General features: G+C 40.1%; 1 protein-coding gene across 2 annotated transcripts in view; it reads left to right on the top strand.

Annotated features, from left to right (window-relative positions):
- alcamb (activated leukocyte cell adhesion molecule b) overlaps positions 1 to 9,303 on the top strand; it is a 30,970-nt gene extending 21,667 nt beyond the window's left edge. Inside the window, exons 10-16 of one of the 2 annotated variants that reach the window (XM_084064149.1) lie at positions 183 to 309; positions 3,214 to 3,335; positions 5,071 to 5,203; positions 5,893 to 5,922; positions 6,608 to 6,719; positions 6,899 to 7,037; positions 7,470 to 9,303. In XM_084064149.1, the coding sequence (XP_083920275.1) occupies positions 183 to 309; positions 3,214 to 3,335; positions 5,071 to 5,203; positions 5,893 to 5,922; positions 6,608 to 6,719; positions 6,899 to 7,004 (630 nt within the window). In that variant the 3' untranslated portion in view covers positions 7,005 to 7,037; positions 7,470 to 9,303. Of the gene's footprint in view, positions 1 to 182; positions 310 to 3,213; positions 3,336 to 5,070; positions 5,215 to 5,892; positions 5,923 to 6,607; positions 6,720 to 6,898; positions 7,038 to 7,469 lie in introns of both variants that reach the window. The other variant, XM_084064148.1, reaches the window with a different exon arrangement.
- Positions 9,304 to 24,099: the final 14,796 nt, after the last annotated feature.

Below are 24,099 nucleotides of genomic sequence, written 5' to 3'. Positions count from 1 at the left end.
TTTAGTATTGATATAGAATGCTGATTATACACAATGTTTGAGGTGTGCTGATACCCAATATTAACAGACACCCACCATCTAAGTATTTTTGTTGGCCATTGTACTAATATTCAGTATGTACTGTACATTTGTGTGTCTATTCTGTTGATAGTTCTAATTTTCTTTTTTCTTTCTTTATTTAGGATAGCATTAAGCTTGATGGGGAACCCAAGTTTGACGAAGTGACCTATTCTAACTCTGGCCGCTATGAGTGTGAAGTGACCATCGGAGCTATCAGCCAAAAAGGCTCTTTTGAGCTTATTGTCGAAGGTAAGGAATGAGATGCTCCCTAGTCATCTTTGATGTAGCATACCATGTCAATACTCCAACCACCCTTGTCCATGGGATGAAAGCAGGCAGGGAGAGATGTGGAGGATGCAAAGCTTTCATTGAGACCTGTTGCTACCTATACGTTGTTATACCTTTCAATCCGGATGCCACCTCTGTGTCTCATTAGTTGTTGCTATAATATAGTAACATCACTTTTTATTTTTTATTTTTAGTAAGAATTTGAACGTTTTCAGAAAACTATGGTTAGGTTTTAGAAGGCGTTTTTATAATCGGCCTCACGTCTAAATGGGTTAAAGTAATAACCTACTAGTCCATCCACAAGGATGCGTGTGCCATGTGCAATTTCAGATCAATATTGGTCAACCCGCTAAGGAGAAAAATGAATGTGAATGGATGAGGACAGATAGAAATATTAACTGAGTTCACATACATTGGAAAATCATCTTTGTTAGTCCCTGTGCGGAAAAATCAGCTTCCTCAGTCCCTGCCTATAATAATAGTAATATAGCAATAGTAATTGTGTCCCCTTTAGTAGTTGTTTTTTCAAGTGCATTTGCACATAGCTGGATTTCATCCTCTGCATTTACCCATCCTAATTATAAGAAGCAGTGGATGTGATTAATACAACCCAGAGGGAGCAGTTAAGAGTTAATGTAAGTGTCTTGCTCAGGGATACTTTGACACATTGACTGGGCGAGCCAAGGGTCCAACTGGTGACCTTCTGATGGCCTTTCTACACACTCAGTTATGGCCGCTGAATGGTCAATGCCCATGTGCAATTTCATATCGATCGGTCAACCCACTGAGGAGAAAAATGGATGAAGATCTGAGTTTTCTTCATTTTATAAAAAGACAGTAAATGGCACTCGGGTGGTGCAGTCCCTGCCCACCACCATGGAGGTTGTGGGTTCGAATCCACTGTGGTGCATCCGGCTTTGTCGAGCGTCTACGCGAACACGTCTACACACACCCGTGTTCGGGGGAGGGAATCCGGGTGGGGAGGGTGATAATGGTCATTGCACGTACTGCTACGGGCTGTGGGTCGCACCTGTCAGCGGGGAGTATTGGGCGGGAGGAGTAGTGCGAAGGCTCTACGTTCTCCCGGTGGGGGCTCGATCCTTTCTGGCAGGTGAGTCAGTAGGATACGGCAGCAGTGACAACACACAGAAATGTGTGTGGGGAGGAATCAATTGGCATAATGACTAAATTGGGGAGAAAAATTGTTAAAGAAATAATTGGCTATTTTGAAAAAACAAAAAAACAGTAAAGACGCGAGCACAGGTTTTTGTTTGGAGACCTTTCATCAGCATTCAACACGATGCAGTCCCATCTTTTGATAGAAAGATTGCTCTGAGACTTTAATATGCATCACCACCTTGTACTGTGGAGCTTCTTTTCATAGAAAGGTTGCTCTGTGACTATTATGGATGTGTTGCACCTTGTACTGTGGAGCTTGGACCTCTTCACTTCTCTGAAGCTATGACTACAAGGGTGCATCCTTTCATCCACTCTCTAGCTTTCTGATCAAATTTCTTGTTGACTACATTGTCTCTGTCCTTTCCCCGAGAATCAGAATCAGGCAATGGGAATGCTCTCACTGATTTTAGTTCCTGGGGGGATAAAACCTTGTCTAAAATCTATTACACACACAATGAAAGTGTGGACATTGTCTCATACAAATATTTGGGTTCTAATGTTGATGACCATCTTAAATGGTATGTTAAAGGTAGGGTAAGTGATATTTTTGGGTGAAAACAAAAAGTATTTTGTTAAAAGGTTAAAGCACTATATTGTGATAGTAATCATTGCTATAGAGTGTTTGTTCAGTAACAGGAGTTTCCCCCATCTCTTCAGCTCTTTAAAAAACAGAAAATAAATTTTCCGGTAGGTGTCAAAATCTCAGCCAATCAGGAGAAAGTACCCATTTTTAAGCTTCATTTTTATAGTGTTCCAGTTCCAATTTTGTCTGCTCATTTCTTAGTGTCATCACTTCCAATTTCACCTGTTTAATCTATATCCTGATTGAGTTCTCTATCCTGATTTGATAAAATTGGAAATGAAACTGAAACTGAAACAAAAATGCATTTTCTGTTTTATAAAGAGCTGGAGAGACAATGAGACTCATTTTACTGAACAAACACTCTATAGCAATGAGTACTATCAGACTATAGAGCTATTTAACACTCATTTTAACCAAAGAAAATCAGTTACCCTACCTTTAACATTGACACTATTGTGAAGATGGGACAACAGAGAATTCACATTCTCCGCAAACTAAATTGCTTTTCTGCCAAACCACATTTTTTTTACCAATCTTTTATTGAGTCTTCTGAGCTTTTCCTTTATCCACTGGTTTCACAGCCTCACAGTAAAAGATAGGAACAGCCTGAACAGCATTGTTAAAATCTTTTCTATGATCATCGCAGTGAAACAAAGATACATGGATTCAATTCAATCTTTATTTCAGACTCAGGGTCCATACAACAATACATTATGACAGTTACTCATAACTCTTTCTGTATCCAATCAATCCTCCGGAAAGCAGCAAGCATTTTGGCTTCTTCTTCTGGAAACGTCCCTGTTTCCGTCTTGGCGTTATGTTTTACCTGCATGTACATCTAATCGTGATTCAAAATTGTTACTTTTTTTATTTTATTTGTTAAACTGACTTAGACGCTCTGAAGGTTCTGTATTGTTTATCAAGATTATTTTATTCCACATTTTAGTTCAATTGTGTAGTTGTTTGTTTGTATATTGGTGTTTGTTACTGTTGTTAAGCTGCTCATTTGAAATTAGGATTTCCTTTTTTTAATTGAATTTTAATGTGAATCATGCTTTAGTCTGATGTATTGTAGCTCAAGTGGCATGTCTGTCTTTTTGCAGGTGGTGCAGTTATCAGACAGTTGTACAAGCGCCGTGGGGAAGATGGCCAGCATAAGGTCCTTTACTGTGAAGCTGAGGGCTCCCCAAAGCCTGTTGTTACCTGGAGCATCAATGGAACATCGGTAAGCAAACATGCTCATCTAAGCACCCGCTAAGAAAACCTTAAATGATCCTTATGACAAAGGTTTCCAACTCTATTGGGCATAGTTATTTTTCCTTTTCTTTTTTCCTTCACATTTTTATAGGAAGAACACATTTTAGTAAAATCCATTGCCACAGTACCTATAGTATTCAGCTTTAGATGCTGTTTCTATTTATAGCAGGTAAATCAACTTCAAGTTTGTCACATCGCATGTTTACAGGCTTAAAAGAGTGGATGAAATTATTTTATGTTCAAGCTTCCACGAATTGTAAAAAAATTATCATAATAAAGGAAAATGTCAAATAGCAAAACAGCAATATCAAATATACCATACATATGGTGTGTACTAAAAATAGTAAGGAAGAGTACCTCACAGTCTCTTTTGTAAGTAAGAGACACCACATCACTTTACCTCAGATATAAAATATGTATTAAATGTGTGGGAATATGTAATATGTAAATGTACTGTATGGGGAACCATACCTCATAATGTGATTATAGAACTTCAAGTTGGATCTCAAGCAACATTTCAAGATCTTCAAAGAGTTCTTGAGCTCAATTTATTAACAACTAGCTAATGGTTGGTAGCATGAAGATCAGTTCTTGTCGGACACCGTTGTGCCTTGGAGTATAAATTAGGCATTACTTTAAAATGATCAGATTGGTGAGGTGGTGACACTATAAAATGAGTCTATTTGAACTTCCTTCAATGAAATATAAATATGAGACATATATTAATATGTTAGCTAATTTAACATTCACATAATATTACACATTAAGTGAATGTTACCCACTATGTCCATAAAGGATTTGAATCCTGTCCCAATTTTCGTCCAGCGATCAGATTTCTCATTGATATTTTCACCGCAATTCTTAGCATTTTCAAAAAGAACATCTCTCTATGTTCTCTGACGCACATCTCTCTATGTTCTCTGACTAATGCAGTTTATTATGCATTAGTCCACAAAGATGGATGACCAATTTTATGTGTATAAATTTGTACTGTTTATACTTGTAATAGTTATCTTCTGTATTTTACTATTTTCTAAGTCATTATAAATGTACTTCTTACACATGATTAATACACCCTGAATTTGCAATGAAGTATTTTACAGGGTGTCAGTGCATGGTTACCTTTATTTAAAAACTAATGAAACAAAATGAAAACATGCATTCTTTAAAGATTATTCAAAGACAATCAGGTCAAATTAAAACCCAAGTTGTTTACAAAGCAAACACATCATCTTCCATATTTAGAAGTAGAAATGTTGTTGGCAATTTTCCTTTGTCTGCAGTTTTCCCCACGGGCCTTTATCACAAAGGGATACACTCCCTTTTTCAGCTGAGCCAGTGTAAATCCACACTATCCCCTAGTGGGTTGTGGTGGAATAACATTTTTTACTACCCTGATGTTAAGGGACAACTTCTGATATTTAAATACTAGTCAACATGTAAACAACATTTACAGTTTACTTTTTTCATATATTTTTATGGAAATTACTTAAAATTAGTTGTTTTGAAAAGGTTACGTGGAGGAAGCTGCTAAATGTACATTGTACTGCCAGTACTTCAAGTATAATATTGGCCTAAATGAACATTGTGAATGTCACTGTATAAACTTGGTTGTGGAAGATATGATTATTTCAAGAACCTGCCAGTCAAGCTCAATTGAACAAATCAAATATTCCAACCTGTGCTTTTCTTTCACCATTTAGACTGATGAGACCCCTTTCATCAATGGGAAGATAACACATACACTCAATGTGGTGCCTACTGCCAATCTCACCGTCTATTGTTATGTGTACAATGAGCACGGACAAGACTCCAAGGACATAAAGGTGTCATCATGTAAGTACAGTGTGGTAGTATGGACAGAAGATCTCTGCATCCGTCTGCATGATGTCTTTTTTTTAGCACTTTAATTTTATTTCCATTTTCATACATTCTGTAATCACATTATGGACATACGAGCATACACAAAATAAAAACAGACAAAAATAAAAAATAAAAAACAATTGCATCACGTATTAAACATCATCAGACACATCAAATAAATATTTACAAAGGCATCACAGGCACAGGCAATCAAAGATCATTATTCCAATTTCCAACAGTACCATTCGTCCATACATGGCCTTCAGGACAGACAACCAAGTCTATCTACAGTATAAGTCCAGTCCTGCATGATGTCTTGACAAAACAGTGATATTTTTACATTTAAAAATTGAATCATGGAATTATCCTGCATGCAATCATTTTGGGTACACTCCATTCTTCAATACAGTATCACTCTCGGTCTCTGCTGTCTTTCATGCCTGTGTTGGACAGCATTTCACCATTCTTCTGCCTTCACAATTCGTCTTTTTATCGGGATGCTGGGCTCTATCCTTTCCCTCTTTGAATCACATTCTTTATGTGCATGCAGAAATAGTCTGTAATGTAGTGTAGAGATTCTCATATAGCTTGCAAAACAGTTGTCTGACCAACAACATTGTCTCTTCGGTTGGACGTTAATGTTATTTCATATCTGATTTCAGTATTTGAGGAGGTGAGAATGGATAAACAAGGTAAGTTGTAGTGGTCTTCTTACTTGTATGAAAAGGGGAATAAAGGAGGAGATGCTAGAAGTCAGTATAAACAAGTGTCTCATTATTCATGTTGTTTGGATGATTGAGTTGGGTTCTCAGTTCAACCCCACCTAGGATATCACCACAGTGGAATTAGTCTTTGAACTGTTTGGTGTAGGTACAGCAGTTGCTTATACACGACTGCTTTAAAGTATGGAATAACTATACAGCACAGTAGAGTAAGGGGAGTTGAGCTACCAGCATCCTGACAAAATCTTTATATATTGTCCATGTTCCCACTGATATAGATAGTGAAATAATATATCTTGAGATACTTTTGTTAACCAGCTAAACCCTTTATATTTTGTCAATAGTCAAATAGTGATCTAAAACCTCTCAACGTGCCACAACGCGACAAGTTGTGAGCTTATAGATCGTCTGTTTTCGCAGAATGTTTGCCTATTTCTGCCAAATATTCGCCCATTATTACATGCCCAGAATAAGGACACTAGGGTTCATGTGGTTAAAAATATAATGGACATTTACAGCACTAGTATGCCCATTCATTCATTCATGCGTTTATTTATGCATATTATTGTTTCTATTCATTTCCCTGAATGGGTTGGGGTATGATACTGAAAGCTCCAAGGCGGTTCTCTGATGTTTCTTTCATATTGTGTTACAGACCAGCCGGATGACAGTGACCAAACCAAGGTGGTGGTTGGAGTTGTTGTCGGCCTTCTCGTTGCCACTGTGATAGTTGGCCTGGCATACTGGGTTTACATGAAAAAATCCAAGTAAGTCCAAAGTCCAAGTCCAAATTAATCATTTTACAAATACATTTGTGTCACTAAGTATAACAAGTTTGCAGTGTTGTACACATCTATGTAAACATAAAGTGATGGATTTCCGTCAAAAGAGCTTAAACATTTCACATCCAGAAATGTAACAGTGATTTATTCTTTTTTTAAAAAAGGCAAGGAACCTGGAAGACTAATGAGAAGGAAGATGGATCATCTGAGGAGGAGAAGAAGCTGGAGGAGAAAGTGGAGGAGAACAGCCAAAAAGCTGAGGAGGTGTAAAGTACCAAGAGTCAGCCAATGGGAATGTGAAAGGTACAGTGGTTCTAAAACCTTTTCCGTTTTTATTTTTATTTTTATATATTTGTGCTAGGGACCCCCATACAAAACTTGTGTTGTTAAAATGTTTACAAAATATTCAAAATGTTTCAACATATTTTGAAAGAAGCAGATCTAGAAGTAGCAGATCCATAAGCTTACAATGCACACATTATGAGCTTGTAGATCGGCTATTTTCAAATAGCCAAAGTATAATAGGGTTAAATTGGTTAAACTAATTTAGCTGAGGACCCCCTGGAACCCCTGTGTCCCTGCACCCCACTTTGAAAACCACTATTGGAGAGGATAGTACATCTGTCTTAAGAAGATTTTCGTTAATGCAGCATTTCATCTAAATCTACTAATAATGAAGAAAACTGTTTGTTCTTTTCAAAACAATATTCCTAACATGTTTTTTCCCCCCTACAGTGAAAAAGTGGAAACAAGAAGCTTTTGCACACTCCTGTGGAGCCCTGTTGAAAATGAGCATACGTTATGAATGGAGATGATTTAGATTTGGATTCAGGGACAATTTTCGCACCCAACAGCACATCCAAAAGGTCCCCCTTTCTGAAAAATGAAGGGATATGTGATATACATAACTTGTCTGCACTACTGATACATGCATACATGCCAACATGCTTGTTATTAAATATGGTTTCACATTTGCTTGAAGGAATGTGGGAAAATGAAAAAGAAATGCAAGGTTTCTTTTTCCTTTTTTTTCTTTTTTTTCAGTTGCTGCTAGTAGAATTGCTACTGGACCAGTTGCCTTTGCTGTAAGGATGTATGGCTTCCATTGGCCTATATCTGTCTGTAACCCATAGTGCAGTAGGGGGGTTTTACATCCCTCACAATTGTTACATCTTAGTAATGTGTTACTTCTTGTTGGTTATTCATATCTCACATTACCACCTATACCTTAAAAGTCATCACTGTAATTCTGTTTTTGGCTGTGTTTTGCCTATCCATGAAATGTTGAAATTGAGATGGAATTTGTGAAAGGGCTAAGGGTATACAGTTATACTCTTATAAGCTTTAGATGTAGAGGGTCATATGATTTACGGGTTTTCAGGCATGTGTCCCCTGGCCTTATAGGAAGTAGGAGATGTGCCACAAAAGTTCTTTGGATGGTACATGATTTTATGTTTGTTCGTACAACATCATCGTATCAGGATGGATTTTACAGGTACTGAATTCACTGTGTGTCACATGTAGCTTTGATATAGCCATTACTGTATATGACAGGTAGATTTTCAAGTATAACAAACCATTTTAGTAGCATTAAGGAACGTTTATTGTATTCAGTCTTTTTAGATTGAAAACGTAATACTGTTGAATATCTGTTTCATTCATTTACTGTATGTTATTGTCAGCCAACACTGAGTCCAGTGATTGAAGATGAACCTTGATAAGTTAAGAAGTTCATTTGAAAATAGATTTGCAAAATAGACAGATTCATGTATTATTTAGAAAATCTACCTGTTAACTACCAGTAACTGTTTCAGTTTGCAATGTGATCTATGGTTTATGTTTTCATGTCAGATTTGTGTACAATTAGATGTTAAATACTCAGCTGGACACTTCACAATTTTGGTCAGGGTTATCCGTGAGCATTTATGAAATCTCAAAAGCCTATATCACACCTGGATGTAATTGCAAACAATGTGACTTTATTTTTGTCTTTGCTATTTATACTGTTCAATATTATAAATAAACTGTCAAACAATTAATGTCTTAGGTTAAAACAATTGGTAACAATTACGGACTATATTGAAACAAGTGTATTTCTGAGTCCTTTGTAGGGCACTCAGCTTCTGGTTGAATGTTCAATTCAATGTGTGATATCTTTAGATTGACAAGCTGCCGTTTATTCCCTACATTGTATAAACTAATTAAATTGGAAGTATGACCAAAGAGTGAATATTACCATGCAAGTATTGTAAATATCTGGCATTTGTTTTTGTACTTTTGTTTAAAATAAAGTGTACATTTCAGAACATAATGTCAACAGAATGTTTTTCAGTCGTGAAACTGTGATATTTCCTTCTTTATTTTATTTTTTGATTCACTTAAGGCACTCTGTGCACAGTCATGAGCTCATTTTCATTGACAGACATGGGAGGAATATAGATGCAAATGTCATGCTCTTTGAAGCCATGAAGGGTTTGTTTACATCCTTTTGTTTTTTCCAAGAATTAAACCAAGACAAACTAGAATGTGTGCAATTATTTCAACAATAAATAATGAGTGCTGTATCTGATGGATTTGCACAAATGTATGAGTAATTTACTTGTGTAATTTATGTGTTGTGTGCATTTCACAAAATATCGATCTACATGGCTATATACATGACATGTTTATTCTTTCATAATTGGGGAAATTAAACTACACACTGCCAACCAACCACTCCAGTGGAGCTGCTCAGTGGCCAACAGTATCTGACTGGTTGTACTGGGAAGTTCCCAAGTTAAGTTTTAATGTGTGTGGGTGAACAACAATACTGCTCATCAAACCAAACTAACAAACACTAGACTTATTTGTGCCTCTTTCTTAAAGGAGCAACTCACCTATTTTCAACCTTATGAATACGGATGTACCATTCCTTGTTTAAGGCGCTCCAAACTTTTTGCTCCAATTTCAAGCTCATACAGTTAATAAATATGCCTTTCCGGATAACTGAATAATCTATCTAATACTACTATCTACTATTGATCTGGTGCTAGTGTTGGAAAACATTTTTTTTCCAACAGTGAGATGATTGATTGTGAGTTTAGCGACCACTGAATAATATTCTGTGCACGTAGGGTTCAGAGGTCTGTTCTGGGCTATCACAATCCAGTCAGAATAAGATCTCTGAAGAACTAGTAGTGAGGAGTTAAACAGAAGTCTGTTGAACAAGGACTGGTCTCCCATGTTTTTTTGCCACAGGCTGTGAAACCTGACCTTATCCGCTGGAACACGGCTGCACCCAGCGGGCGGAACAGAAATCGATAGGTCACCACATTTGGCGCAACGCTCGGATGCCTTTCACAAGTCCTACAAAGCTCCGGTCGGATCAAGAACCTGACACACGCTCGAACAGGCCGTTTGGAGCATTTCTAGGGGAATGTGTTCCTGCCTTGCTCTGCAGGGGGTGCTCCTTCCATTCCTACATCTCGCCACTCCGACTAGTGGCTTCCGCGTGCGATTAGGGTTAGGGAGGTATAGGGTTCGTTAACGTCGGAAAGGCGACATGTCGGTTAAGGCGAAATGCACCTGCTCTGCAGAGCCTGGCCCCGTAATGATCTCAGTCAGGAGCTTACCAAGATCAGCTCATGGCTGATTGACAACAGGTTGTCCCTCCTTGGTAAAAACAAATTGATTCTCTTCGGGTCAAGTATCATACTAGGGAGATCCCCAGAGTTCAAGGTGGTGGTGGGGGACTGTGAAATCAAAGCTAAGGAGGAGGTGACCTACTTGAGCTGCATATTGGATGACAGAAAAAGTATGGCCAAAAATCATTTCTGAACAGAAATGCGTTGGAGATTTTGTCAGGGGCTCTGGTTCAATTCCATTTTGACTGTACACACCAGCAGATTGAAAAAACTAGTCTCCAGAGCGCCCAGAACAAATAAGTTAGATTAATACTCAAGCTCGATCGCAGAACTCACCTCCTCCCAGCACATTTTGACAGACAAAAATGGCTCAGAGTAGATGAGAGAGTGACCCAAATCAAGATGTGCATGGTGCATTGGATTTTGAGTAATGTAGCTCCAAAGTACCACAGTAATTATTTTTAAAAAGTCACAGAAGTTCACAACCACGCTACACAAGGGGGGAGATCCATCATCCTGGGTCCTGTCAGATTTAAGAGAAACATTGGACAATGTGCATTCATGCACACAGCAGCTGTAGCATGGAATGGGTTACCTGTAGATGAGTGTTCATCTTTTGTACCCGTAAAAAACTAAAACCTAAGGCCGGCTGTCACAAAACAGTCTTATCTAGATCCCTTAAAACCTACTTTAGTAAGGCCTTTAATCACGGACTGGAGAGACTGGACTGGTCCGAGGAACTCAGCAGCACACAGGTAGACTAATCATGGCATGGCTTCAAAACCAAATTTCTATCAATATTGAATAGCATGGGTCCCATGAAAACCATCAGGGTTAAAGCCCGCTCTGAGCCATGGATGAATTCGGACATACTGACTGCTATGAAAGTCAGAGACAAAAAAATGCTCTGAAGTTCATGAATGTAAGAACAAGCCCACTAAATGCTTCAACATTGATAAAAAAAAACACATTGTGAATCTCCAACAACAGTGCAACAACAAGCTAAAAAAACAAGGTCACTGCCATGACTAGATCTGCAAAAAAAAAACTACCTCGATGATAAAGTTGAAGAAAACAAACCATGTGAGCTTTGGAAGTTACTTAACAATCAACTAGGCTGCAGCAAGAAACTGAAAACCAGGTTTACAAACATCAACATTAAGTCGGACAACACTCTATTACAGACAAGCTGGATGTAGCTAATCGCTTAAACATCTTCTTTACAACCATAGCCACAACACTGGTTAACAAACTGCCCTCTCACTCTGGGTGTTTTGGTGTAGAGCACAAAAAATCAAGGTGTACGCAAAGATTTTAAACTCACCATGTTGACAACAGATGAGGTGTTTAAAAAACATAGCGCCCTTCAAAAAAACAAGGCCACTGGCCATGACAATATTCCCTCCAAATTTCTCAAAGACTCCATTGCTCCAATCATCACCCACATAGTAAACCTCTCCATCAAACCCCCATGATTTAAAAATAGCGAGAGTAAAAAAAATAAGTTTATGAACAAGTTGAAAAGTATCTTGCTGAAAAAAATATAATTCTAACGAATTCCAATCTGGCTTCAGAACATCCCACTCCACTGACACATGCCTTCTCTATTTGAACAACCACATCAGACAAGAGGTGGACTTGGGCAAATACTGCAACATGATCATGCTGGACCTCCATAGGGCTTTTGACACCGTTAATCACTCTATATTGATTGATAAACTAAAAGCAGGGCCGCATTAACCGTGGAACCTAGTGGAACTTGTGTTCCACGGCCCGCAGCCTGCAGGGCCCTGTGAGAATTGTGTATTTAATTTTTGTGTATTTAAAGAAAAAATGTTGATTTATATTGGTCAAATAGAACCGAATTAGACCCGAATTAGACCCGAAAAATGTCGGTTGGGCGCATGCGCTGCGCGCGCGTGCATGTGCGTGAAATTACGCCGCTGGGGGGGCCTTTGGTTTTGTGGTGTTCCACGGCCCTGACTAAAAGCAATCGGTTTTGATAGCACATCAGTGAGCTGGATGCAATCCTATCTGGAGGGGAGAGAACAGGTGGTCCCTCCCCCTCCCAGTGAGCTGTGGCGTTCCGCAAGGAAGCATACTAGGGCCTTTACTGTTCCTAATGTGTAAACGACATGACATCAGCTTGTGACTGCAACTTGTTCTTGTTGGCGGATGACTCAGCTCTGCTGGTCTCGGACAGGGACAAGTTGCAGGTTGAAAAAGCCCTTAGCTCTGAACTCAGTAAAATCTGCACCTGGCTCGCTGATAACAAACTACATATCATTACACCTAGGTAAAACTGAATTCATTCTCTTTGGGTCCAAATTTAACCTTGGCAAGGGCGACGGCTTCACAATAAAAGTTGGTGACCTAGGTTGCATTTTAGAGGCAAATCTTTCCAGTGATAAAATGGCAACTAGAGCAGGGCCGGCCGCTGGCATAAGCAGTCTATGCGGTTGCTTGGGGCCACAACCACTATGGGGGCCGGGGAGCCCATCATAGTCACAGAAATTGTTCAGACTAATTGAGAAACCTGTGAACGTTTGCACCTCAGAAGATCACACTTCTTGAGAAACTTTCTTTCTTCCTGTGATGCCTGTATCACAGGAAGTGATGCAGTCACTGATGCAGTCACTGTGTGACACAGTGTCACACAGACACTGAATTGATGCAGCAATCAATTCAGTCATTTCTGGTGATGGCAGATCAGCTTTTATCAATTTCCAGTGAAGAACACACCGTCCTGGCACTAGACAGAGGGAACTAGCCCAAGCAGGGTTGAGGAAATGACTTATAGGGAAGTAAATTGGGCATCACACTCTGTGATGATTGTGATCGAGGTTTCTATGGTTTCTGCAGGAGCAGGAAGAAAGGCCAAACTCGCAGGCAATCAAAAAGTGTGATCCGATGTTGTATACATTACCTGTCACTGTCACTGTGACTGTGACGGGAGAATTATACGTAAGCCTGGTCAAATTATTCAAACTTTCAGTTTTGGACAGTCACAGTAAGTGCACTTTTGGAGTATAACAGCTGATACTATGCTTAAAAGTAATGACAACGAAAGGAAGTAAACGTAGTGGGGTGAAAAGTATAATATTTGTCTTAAAAATGCAGAGGAGTAAATGAAAAAAGTAAAGTGGACTTTGTGGTATATTTACAGCACATTTATGGACAATTAATCGAATAATCACTTATTGATAATTAGTCTACAATTAGGCATGAATTGGGCATTAGGGGCAAAGCACCCCTAAAGGTCTGACCCTAAAAATGCTCCTGATATTTACATTAACAAAAACGCAAGCTTTAACTATTCTATTTGCCGTCCTTTTTAATTGTATTCTATGCCTGTGTGTGTGTGTGTGTGTGTGTGTGTGTGTGTGTGTGTGTGTGTGTGTGTGTGTGTGTGTGTGTGTGTGTGTGTGTGTGTGTGTGTGTGTGTGTGTGTGTGTGTGTGTGTGTGTGTGTGTGTGTGTGTGTGCGCGTGTGCGCGTGCGCGTGCGTGCGCACACACGTGCCCGTGTGTGTGCGCGTGCGTGTGTGTGTGATTTGGAGGTTGTGCTGGGAGTGTTTTGAGGCGACAAACAATCTTGCTTAGGGCCACCAAAGTCGTAGGGCCGGCCCTGAACTAGAGTAATCAAAAAAGTCAACCAAAGAACAAGATTTTTGTACAGGATCTCCTCTCTGGTCAGTAAGAATATTTTGAGGACTAACAGGAGCACTCATCCAAGGTTACTTTGACTATGCATGCACCTTATGGTACTATAACACCACAAAGGCCTTCAAAACAAGGCTCCAGACATCCCAAAACAAACTGGTAAGGCTACCTCTTGGCCTCACATCTACAACTCATTTAACCCCTGCTCACTTTGCTAGGGTCGGATGGCAGGGTAGAGGACAGAGTACAACAACTTGCAATGGGCTTGGTCTACAAGATGCACTACACCACAAAGACACAGATGTACCTGTCAAAATACTTCACAAACACAGAGCGAGTAGACAGTTTGACTGGTATCACAGAACACGTAGGCAGAGAGAGTGGATGTATAAGCTAGGACTTATTGGTTATTGGTTAAGATATTGGTTATGAACAATTTCTCCCACATTCATGAAATTGGTTATGTCTGGAAACTCACAAACACGTTTTATATATATTTTTTAATATGCGCTTATAGTTTCAATAGAACCAATTGACAAGTTGCCAGCTAGCTTGTTGCATTATTCTATTTTTGAGTGAGTTTTGCATATTAAAGCCAATCAAAAGAAATACAGAAAATTGGACACACACACACACAGACACACACACACACACACACACACACACACACACACACACACACACACACACACACACACACACACACACACACACACACACACACACACACACACACACACACACACACACACACACACACGCACACACGCTGACTATGACAGAAACACCAATGTTATTTTCTGTGGACAATAGTAATAAAAAGTTTGAGAACCACTGAATAAATGTTTAGTTTAATTGTAATTCAACTAAATTGCAACCCCTTAGCTGCATGTTTGGTTTGTGCAAACAGATGAGCAATGTACTAAAATGACAAGATTATAAAAAAGAAAGATAACACAACTCAACAATACAATTGAAATACAACTTCAGGCTTCACTGCTTTTACCAGGCACATAAAGCAACAAAAAATGATCTTCTACTGCCATCCTCTGGTCAAACAAGCAGAAGGCTGAAGAGTGGTGAATGGTACAATCAGGTATGAAGAACATAACAAATCATTTTTCCGAGGCACTCGAGGATACTCATATTTCAGATAAATTAAGTTATAGTTGATAAGAAATAGGATATCTGTAGACAATATACACTTCTTATATCATTTTATATAATTATTTATTATATCATTTTCTTATATAAACAATAATTATATGTTCTTCTCAAGTGTCATCTTAATAGCATGATTTCTCAGAAATGAGCAGCAAAAGAGATTACTGCTTATGTCAAGAACGAAACGTTTCTCTCATGCTGCTGTTTTTTTTATCTTCTATGACTACTTATTTTTAACCAGACGGAACAGTTTAAAATATATTGTTCATTGGACTGAAGGATTTTCAATTTAAATTCATCATTTTATTATAGTGCCAAATCACAACAAGTTGTGAACACTTTACATTAGATTAGTTTTAGAGCAGTGAACCAACATCTGGCCCTGAGAGGGCATTTAAAGGACGACTTCACCAATTTTCAACCTATCTTCATATAATTGGTCCTCACTAATACTCATGATAAAATGGTACAATTTTTTCCTACTTGGTCTGTGTCTCATAGGAGGGCTGTGGACAGTCCAGAAACCCGTCTACCAGTGGCATCATCGTTAGGCATGATTTTTTTTCCCAACAAGATTTCACATTTTGCCATGTCATTTAGATTTTTATTAACACGAGAGCAATGGCTTCTTTTATTGCATTGCAACTTTCCAGGAATAGAAAGCCTGCAGTTTCTATTAGCTTGGATTCCCCATTGATGTTGTCACTGGTAGACGGGACTCTGAACTGTCCACAGCCCTCCTCTGAGACACAGACCGAGTAGAAAAAAAATTGTACCGTTATATCATGAGTATTAGTGAGGAATGAAGATAGGTTGAAAATCGGTGAAGTCGTCCTTTAATGACAGAGCCAATTAGGGAAAATGTACCCTTTACTATGGGACAACTACAATAATAACAACTGTAGTTGTCCACAGCCATGTTCCATGCGATCCATGGGAGTGGATCACATGGAATCACGATCCATGGGATCATGATCCATGGGAGTATGCGAGACGGGAAAGCACAAAAACTCAGGGGAAGAAATCCCTGAAAATAGTGACATGCATTGATGGGACATAATGCATACACATTAAGAGGGAGAGAAGAAGTGAGGACAAGGGGGAGGAGAGATGGTGAGCCATGGGAAGAGCCCCAGTAGACTAATCGGATGGCAGTCTAGCTAAGGCCTAGTCCCAGACAAGCCAGTGGAGTTGCAATAGCGAAGGTCAGTGACTTCAAGTTCCTTGGCATAGGCCTATCCACAAGTTTCCTAGGGCGTTGTGGGCATCACTTACTGTCGATTTGATCAGGTATCAGGGATCAAATCGACAGGAAGTGATGCCCACAATGCCCAAGGAAACTTGTGGATATGTCACCGAGGACCACTGTTACGCCCCGGCCTAGGGGGAACCTTAAGGTGCAACACAACAAGTGGGACCCCCCTCTTTCCAGCCCCAAAGAACCACCAGCAACAAGGGTCTGCAGCCTTTTTATGGGGTTTTATTAACACATTCCACGCCAGAGTTTAATATCATAATGTACTCACCAGTGCCAGCGATTTATTGTTATTTTTTTGTTTTTTTCACGTCGCCACAGACCTCGCTAAATACCTTATGATCGCGCGTTAAACTGTTTGTAGACAGGGTAGCTGTGTGAGTGGCCCAGAGAAGACGTTTCAATCGGCGACATTCTATTTTGCATTAGTCGCGGTTTCTGTTAAACAGCGTTCAGCGAGGAGAAAAAAAAACTCTGAGGTAATGGGGATTAGGGGAAGCTTTATAGCGGCGGCGGGTGGGAACGAAAATCTCCGGGTACGGATATTTCCATATCCGGGTGTGCTACAATGAAATGTATCACTGTGCAACGCCACAACAACAAAATCTGTCAAGTGTGTTGCTGACAAAATATTCAATGATTATGCCCCGAAGTTTGGTGCGGGTGACCATGACCAGGGTGGGGAGTTTGAAAACCAGTTGTTTGCACAGCTAAAGAAGAACTGTGGAGTGATGGGCACGAGAACAACACTGTATCACCCAGAAGGTAACGGCCAAGTTGAGCGGATGAACAGAATACTCAGAATACAGAATACAACTGTAAAGAGTCACTGAACAAACTCATGATTGCATATAACAGCACACGAAGTGAAGTTTCGAAGTGAAGGCTTCTCTCCTTTCTATCTCCTATTTGGGAGATTCCCAAGATTGTCTGTTGACTTGCTGTTTGGCTTGACCCCTGAGACAAGGACCGCTGACCACAGGGAATACATGAGAAAATGGAAAACACAGATACAAGAGGCATATGACATAACTGCAGAAAATTCAAAGAAAAGTGCAGATAGGAACAAGCGGAACTATGACAACAAAGTGAGGAGTTCTGTGTTGCACGAGGGTGACAGAGTCCTCGTTAGGAATAGGACCCCCAGAGGAGGAACTTGGAAGCTGCGAAACCACTGGGAAGACTGCATACACAAAGTCATCCATCAGGTGGGAAAAGATATGCCGATATATGAAGTTAAGCCTGAGCAAGGGAAAGGAAGAGGAAGTAGGATTCTGCACCGCATTCTTCTGTTGCCATGTGATAACTTGTCCCTAGAGATCCAGTTACAACCTGCCAAAGTGAAGAGGAAAGTTACAGCTCAGAACAGTAAAGACAACGGGGTAACAAATCAAGATGATGATGACGGTGATCATCTTGGCTTGTAGATCAGCCTTTGCCTGTGATACAACCTGTGAACACAGACAGAGGGGATGTTAATGATGCTGAATATCAGCAGCAAAACATGCCCTAGCAGCAAGAGGCTCGGGACATAAGAGATATGCTGAATGAAGAGGAGACATCGGATCAAGAGGAATTGCAAGTTCAAGAGGAGCTTGAACTTGCAATTAAGGGCGGCCATAGCTGAGTGGTTAGTGAGCCCGCCTAGGGAGCCAGAGGCCCTGGTTGCCCCAGGTTCGATTCCAGGCCAGGCCAGCATATGTGTCGATGAAATGAAATTTGTCCCTGAGCAAGACTCTTAACCCCTAATTGCTCACAGGTTCTCATTGGAAACAAGACCGCAAGGACTTTCATGAACGACCTGTTAAAAGGAATTATCCTTGTCATGGAAGAAAGAATGTCGGCACCACCGTCACCTGTTCCAAGTAACAACAGTGAAGCAGTACAGCACTATCAGCGACCAGTAAGAGAGAGGCGAGCTCCGAGAGTCATCACATACAACCAGCTTGGCCACCCAGCCTGTTATAGTGCTGGACCACCGAGCAACATCATTTACTGGTACCCTCCAGTGCCCCTGCCCCCAATGCAAGCAACAGGTTAACATGATTATATTGCTTTACAGCATTACATGGATCGATAGCTCTGTGATTGACTAATGTGTTGGTGAGTCTGCAATCAATTGCTTTGGTCTGCCACAGTGGATATACTGTAGGGCCGATATGCCTTCCCTCCTCATAACACTCTGTGCTTGAGAAGAGAGACATCGCGGTGTGTGATTATTCATACACACTTTGCCCCTTCCACAGGGGCGTTTTTTGAATAAAATGCCTCATGAACGCAGCATGCAATTTCCGTGAAATTTCACACGCACATTCCCACTAGGCCGAGGAAGAAATGCCACCCATTTCACATTGGCCTGTTATAGCGCCACCAGCAGGTCTAATTTAGCAAAACACATTTTTGGAACAAAATGCCTCAAATCATGAACGCAGTGTCCGATTGCCGTGAAAGGCCTAGGAAGAAATGGCACCCTTTTCACATTGGCCTTTTATAGCGCCACCAGGAGGCCACAATAACGTACCTGACCTGAAGACCTGTGCTGCGAGGAGCACTTTTCAGTTGTTCACTGTTTCACTGTTTCAGGGCTAGCAGTGCACCATATATATCTGATGTTGTTATTTGACTTGCCTTTGACTGACTTCCTTATAACTATATTTTGTAACTTCAAATCATTGAAGTTTGGACAGAAAAGATTTCACCCACTCCTTTACACAAATAAACTTGTGAAGTGACAATAAACTTGAAGTTGAAGCCCTATCTTTTATTAACCTTTTTTATTTTTTTTTGTCTAAATTTAAACATGGGTGTCTGCCTCCTGGGCCAAAACGGGATGAATGTTCCATAGCCGAGAAGACTGCAAGTTCAAGCCTTTGTCTCTCCTATACACTAGTTAACCTAGATTGTGCTGATGTTTTAGCAGGCTGAGGCACTGAGCTCTTGAGCTCTTTAAGACATGGTGGTGGTGACCATTAAAGGAATATTTCACTTTATTTGTTTGCGGTCATTTTTGCCAGACCCAGAGGGTCGGCCTACATGAGGCTTTGTCTGTCCCTCTTTCGTCCATCTTTTGTCCCTCTTTTCCTCTTTTCCTTTACATGTATCCCCCTGTCCCTCTTTTGTCCCTCTTTTCGTCTTTTCTGTCCCTCTTTTCCTCTGCACACACGTCATGCGAAGTCCGGCCATTCATATTTCAACCACTATAATCTAACACCCTGGATACTAAGAGGAAATGGGAGAGAGATCTCGGGGTTGAAATTGCAGACGAAGTTTGGGATGAAATATTTGAAAATGCAAAGAAACTCTATATGCAATAGAGCCTGGTCGGTTCAGTTAAGAACCATACACCGATTACAGATCACTCCTAGCCTTCGCCATAAAATGAACCCTAATCTATCACATCTCTGTCTTAAATGTAAGATTGAAGAGGGAGACTATATTCACTGTATATGGTCATGTCATAAGATCGAACGTTATTGGCTGGGTGTTGTGCAGCAGTTGAATGTGATTTTCGATATGGAGTTTGAACCTGACCCTATGTGTTTGATTCTGGGACTGATAAAAAGATTATTGACAAATTTCATAGACGCTTGTTTAATCTGTTAACCTATGCTGCGGGGAAAAATATTCTGTTGTCTTGGATTAATGAGAAACCAGATTAGCACAAAATAATCATGCAGTGCATGCCATTGGAATTTTTAACCTGCCTCCTACGTTCCACAACAGATGCCTTTTTTTAAATATGGGACCCATATCTACATTTTATTGGTCCTCAATTGGCTGACACTTTAACGGTTCCTTAACAGGAGTGATTCCGCTGACCTTGATATATAATGTCTAAATCCTTGCTTGTTTATTTTTTATTTTTGTCTTTTATTTTCATCTTTTCTGTTGTGGATGTTTGTACTGTGATCTATATTTCTTGTACTGATTTTTTTTGTTTTTTTTGTTGTTCTTGGGGTAGTTACTCACCCATCTGTGTAATGTCAAGCACCAAATCATATATATATATATATTGTGTTATCTTTTGGTCCAATGTAAGAATGTGTAATCTATATTTGTATCCGTGTCCTTGTCCTTTTATAACGTGTCTGAGCTGAGCTGTTTGGCTTGTCTTGTCTTGTTTTGTCTTTGTGTAAAAAAAGAAAAATCAATAAAAATACGATTGAACAAAAAAAAAACTATTGGGGGGGGGGGGGGGTGTGGGGATTGAAAGGGACAACAGGGGAGAATAGGCGATGTTGAAACTGGGAGGAAAGATTAATTAATTTAAAACTAGAAAAGTGATCTAGATCAAAATCTCCACCAGGGTTGCCTACCCATGGGGTTGGATCAGCCGTGGGGTGAAGCCTTCAGGACATGAGGAAATTGCCTCTTAAGGCCTCTTAACATGTGATTCCAATCACATGTTGACTCCAGAGATAATGTGTACAGATTTGTATGACATTTGGACAGAATATGTGGGAGTAGTAGCAAAAAGTTTGTTTAGTGTACAGGTACTGCCTTCCTCCCCCCTGCAAGTGAGCTGCAGAGTTAATTGAACACACCAGTGTTCAGTCAACTCATCAGTGTGGCTGCTAAAAGCCTGAGGAAGGAAGCAGATAGGTCCCTGTCTTCTGCTTGCAAGGGAAGTTTACAGTATAATATGTCACACAGTATGTGTTTTACACTGAGTCTAACTCAAGTGTTGTGTTGTGGGTGCACCAGTATTCGGTGAACTCTCCCTTTCCATGGGAGTGTTTTGTGTGTATGTTTGTCCTTTCTGTGTGCTGGCTTATGTCTTGATTTAAACATTAGTTATATGTTCTTGCTAGACTACCTTTAGTTAAGTCATAAGTTTATTAATAAATCCCTTTTTTTTTTTAAATGCATCTGTCTTGACTCCTTCTTTCTACCGGCTCTTAAGTTACAACCCATGTCCCCTAGACCAACTTGGTCATAACAGGAAGAAAATGCTAAATGGTGGAAAATCTAGGCAGGCATAAATGGGCAGGGCCTATATGTGGAATTACCTCATGATCCAAGGAATCCAGAGCTAAAATAATTATTGTATGATCTATGGTTCTAGAGTTATAGGCCAAAACATGAATCGGGCTGTCAAAGCACCATCATGACACCGATTAGAATAAATTGGGGTGTTTGTTCTTCCTTGGCTTACTGAGAGTGTGCATGCCAAGTTTCACACCAATCGGTCCAGCTGTGCTGGAGCTGTTCACAGACACACAAATAAACAGACGGACGGACGGAGAGGGGCGAAAAAATAATCTCCATAAAAGGTTTACATTTACATGTTCACAGAAATATGTAATCATACAGTTGAAAACAGACAACAGAGACTTGGCAGATGTACAGATGTTCAGTCGTGGGGTGCAGCCCTTTGAGACAATTAAACTTGATTGTCATTTCTTTACTTAAATAAACAACTGTGCCTCCTTGTGTCCTACAAGGAGGCACAGTTATTTAAGTAAAGAAATGACAATCAAGGTTAATTGTCTCAATTGACTGTATGGCAGTATACAGTATAGTATATCAACAAGTGTATTGTCACATAAGGTATAAAGAGTCTGTGAAATTATTTTGTGCAAATAAGAGTACAGATATAAAATATCAAAAACAAACATTGTGTGCGTGTGTGCGTGTGTGCGTGTGTGTGTGTGTGTGTGTGTGTGTGTGTGTGTGTGTGTGTGTGTTGATGTTCTTCAGTCTCTTGTGCAACGTATTAAATATAAATAGTTATAAAATATTCATGAAATGTATGGGAATGTATCTACAGTCATAGGTCTACATGAAGTAGATAGGTCAGTGTCCCAATGTACAGGTAAATGAGTGCATGTAAGACTGACATGGCCATCTAGTGGCTGGACTGAATAACAGAACAGGTTAAATGTGCAGTATGCAGGATGGGCCAGGTATGGTATAAGGGTGGAAATATACAATCATGTGTGGCAGGGCTCAGCGCTTGCTCATCACCCTGTGTAACACTTTGTGCATTTCTTCAGTTGCCAGAGACTGTACAGACCGGGCCCTTTTCAACACATGTGGCCCTAAAGGTCCTCAGTGATGTCTGATGTGTAGGCCGAGAAACTTGAAGTCACAAACTGTGGAGACTGTGACATTGCTGATAGTTGGCTTCCTGTAGTCGATGATCAGCTCCTTATTGGTCTTCATGTCAAGGGCAAGGTTGTTACCATGCCATTGTCCCTGTAGGCCTCTTGTCATCATTGATGATCAGGCCCATCATTGTCGTGTCGTCAGCATATTGATGATGACGTTGGAGCTGTGCTTGACCACGCAGTCGTGTGAGTACAGGGAATAGAGGAGAAGGCTCAGTACATAGCCCTAAGGTGCTACCATGTATCTTTAGTTTTTGTGATTAGTGTGATAATTTATTACATTTTTTACACTTTTTTTTTTTTTTACAGTACAACAGCCCAAAGGGGTGACACAGAACAAAACAAAATAACAAATAACCAAATAAAAACAGGCACACAACAATATAATCAATACAATAAACAAAGGGGAACAAAGCAAAACAACATAAAATACGGGCCCGTTGGCGCAATCGGTGGCGCTGTCGACTCACAGCTAGAAGGTTCTGGGTTCGATTCCCGCTGGGGGCGAGTTCTCTCCTCCGCGTCATCACTGCCCATACCGTAGGTGGGGTTGGCGAAAGGGCCTTTCTGTGTGGAGTTTGCATGTTTTCCCCTAAGGGTAAGTACCCTCACAAAAAACATGCAGTAATCCTGGTCTCTATACTGCCTCCCCCTGGTCAGCCGGGGCGCCTGATGGAGGGGAAAGGAACTGGTTGGAATAACGTGTTCCTTCCACATGCTACGTCCTACCGGGGACACTCCCTCCTGTCAGGTGATAAGAAGCAGCCTGCTCACTCCTCATGCATTGAAGGAATGAAGCATGAGGTCAGTTCGGGCGGGCTTTCCCCAGGCTGGCAGAGGGAATTACAGTTTAGCAATTGGCACTGGGTGAAAAAATGGGTTACAAAAAAAAAACAAAAAACATAAAATAAGGAGGGAGGGAGGGGGACTATGCTACCCATACAAGTAAAATAGAATCACCTGTGAACAAGCAAGGATATACAGTATAGGGAGGCCAGACAGTAGCCTAGTCTCTCATTACAAGTCATTAACAGAGAGAAGAAAACTTTCCCACTTCCGGTGGAAGTGGTCTATTCTGACCTTCATAGGATGGATATATGCGTTCATATGATGCTGTCCTAATAAGTATGCTATGCCAATCTATGATTGAGCATGGGCTGAAGTCAGCCCATGCTCCCATATCTTGAGGGTTAGTGGTTCTATCATTTTTGGATTTCAAATAATGCTAAAATATATTGATTACATGATTACATTGATTACATTTTTCTCTCATTACAATGAAGAAATGAAGATGTAACATTTTAAAGGATTGAGCTGCCAAAAGGAGCTCTTCATTTGTAAAACAGAAAAAAAAGAGTAAAATATAGCTGCAAGCAGCGATAATACGGGGCCAGGTAATGAAGAGAGAAAAAAGAAAGAAGCAATGATAAGTAATATGCACAATAAGCCATTGAAACATAGAATACTGAACTTGAGAGAAAGAAGACCATGCAATTAACATGAGGATTTTAAACCCTCACTAACCCTAACCTCAGTAAAACAACGCCTAAGC

Source organism: Gymnoscopelus microlampas, assembly GCF_963454915.1.
Source record: "Gymnoscopelus microlampas genome assembly, chromosome: 8".
NCBI classification, from domain to species: domain Eukaryota; kingdom Metazoa; phylum Chordata; class Actinopteri; order Myctophiformes; family Myctophidae; genus Gymnoscopelus; species Gymnoscopelus microlampas.
The sequence above is the reverse complement of the archived record's forward strand: the minus strand, read 5'-3'. Positions and strand labels throughout refer to the sequence as shown.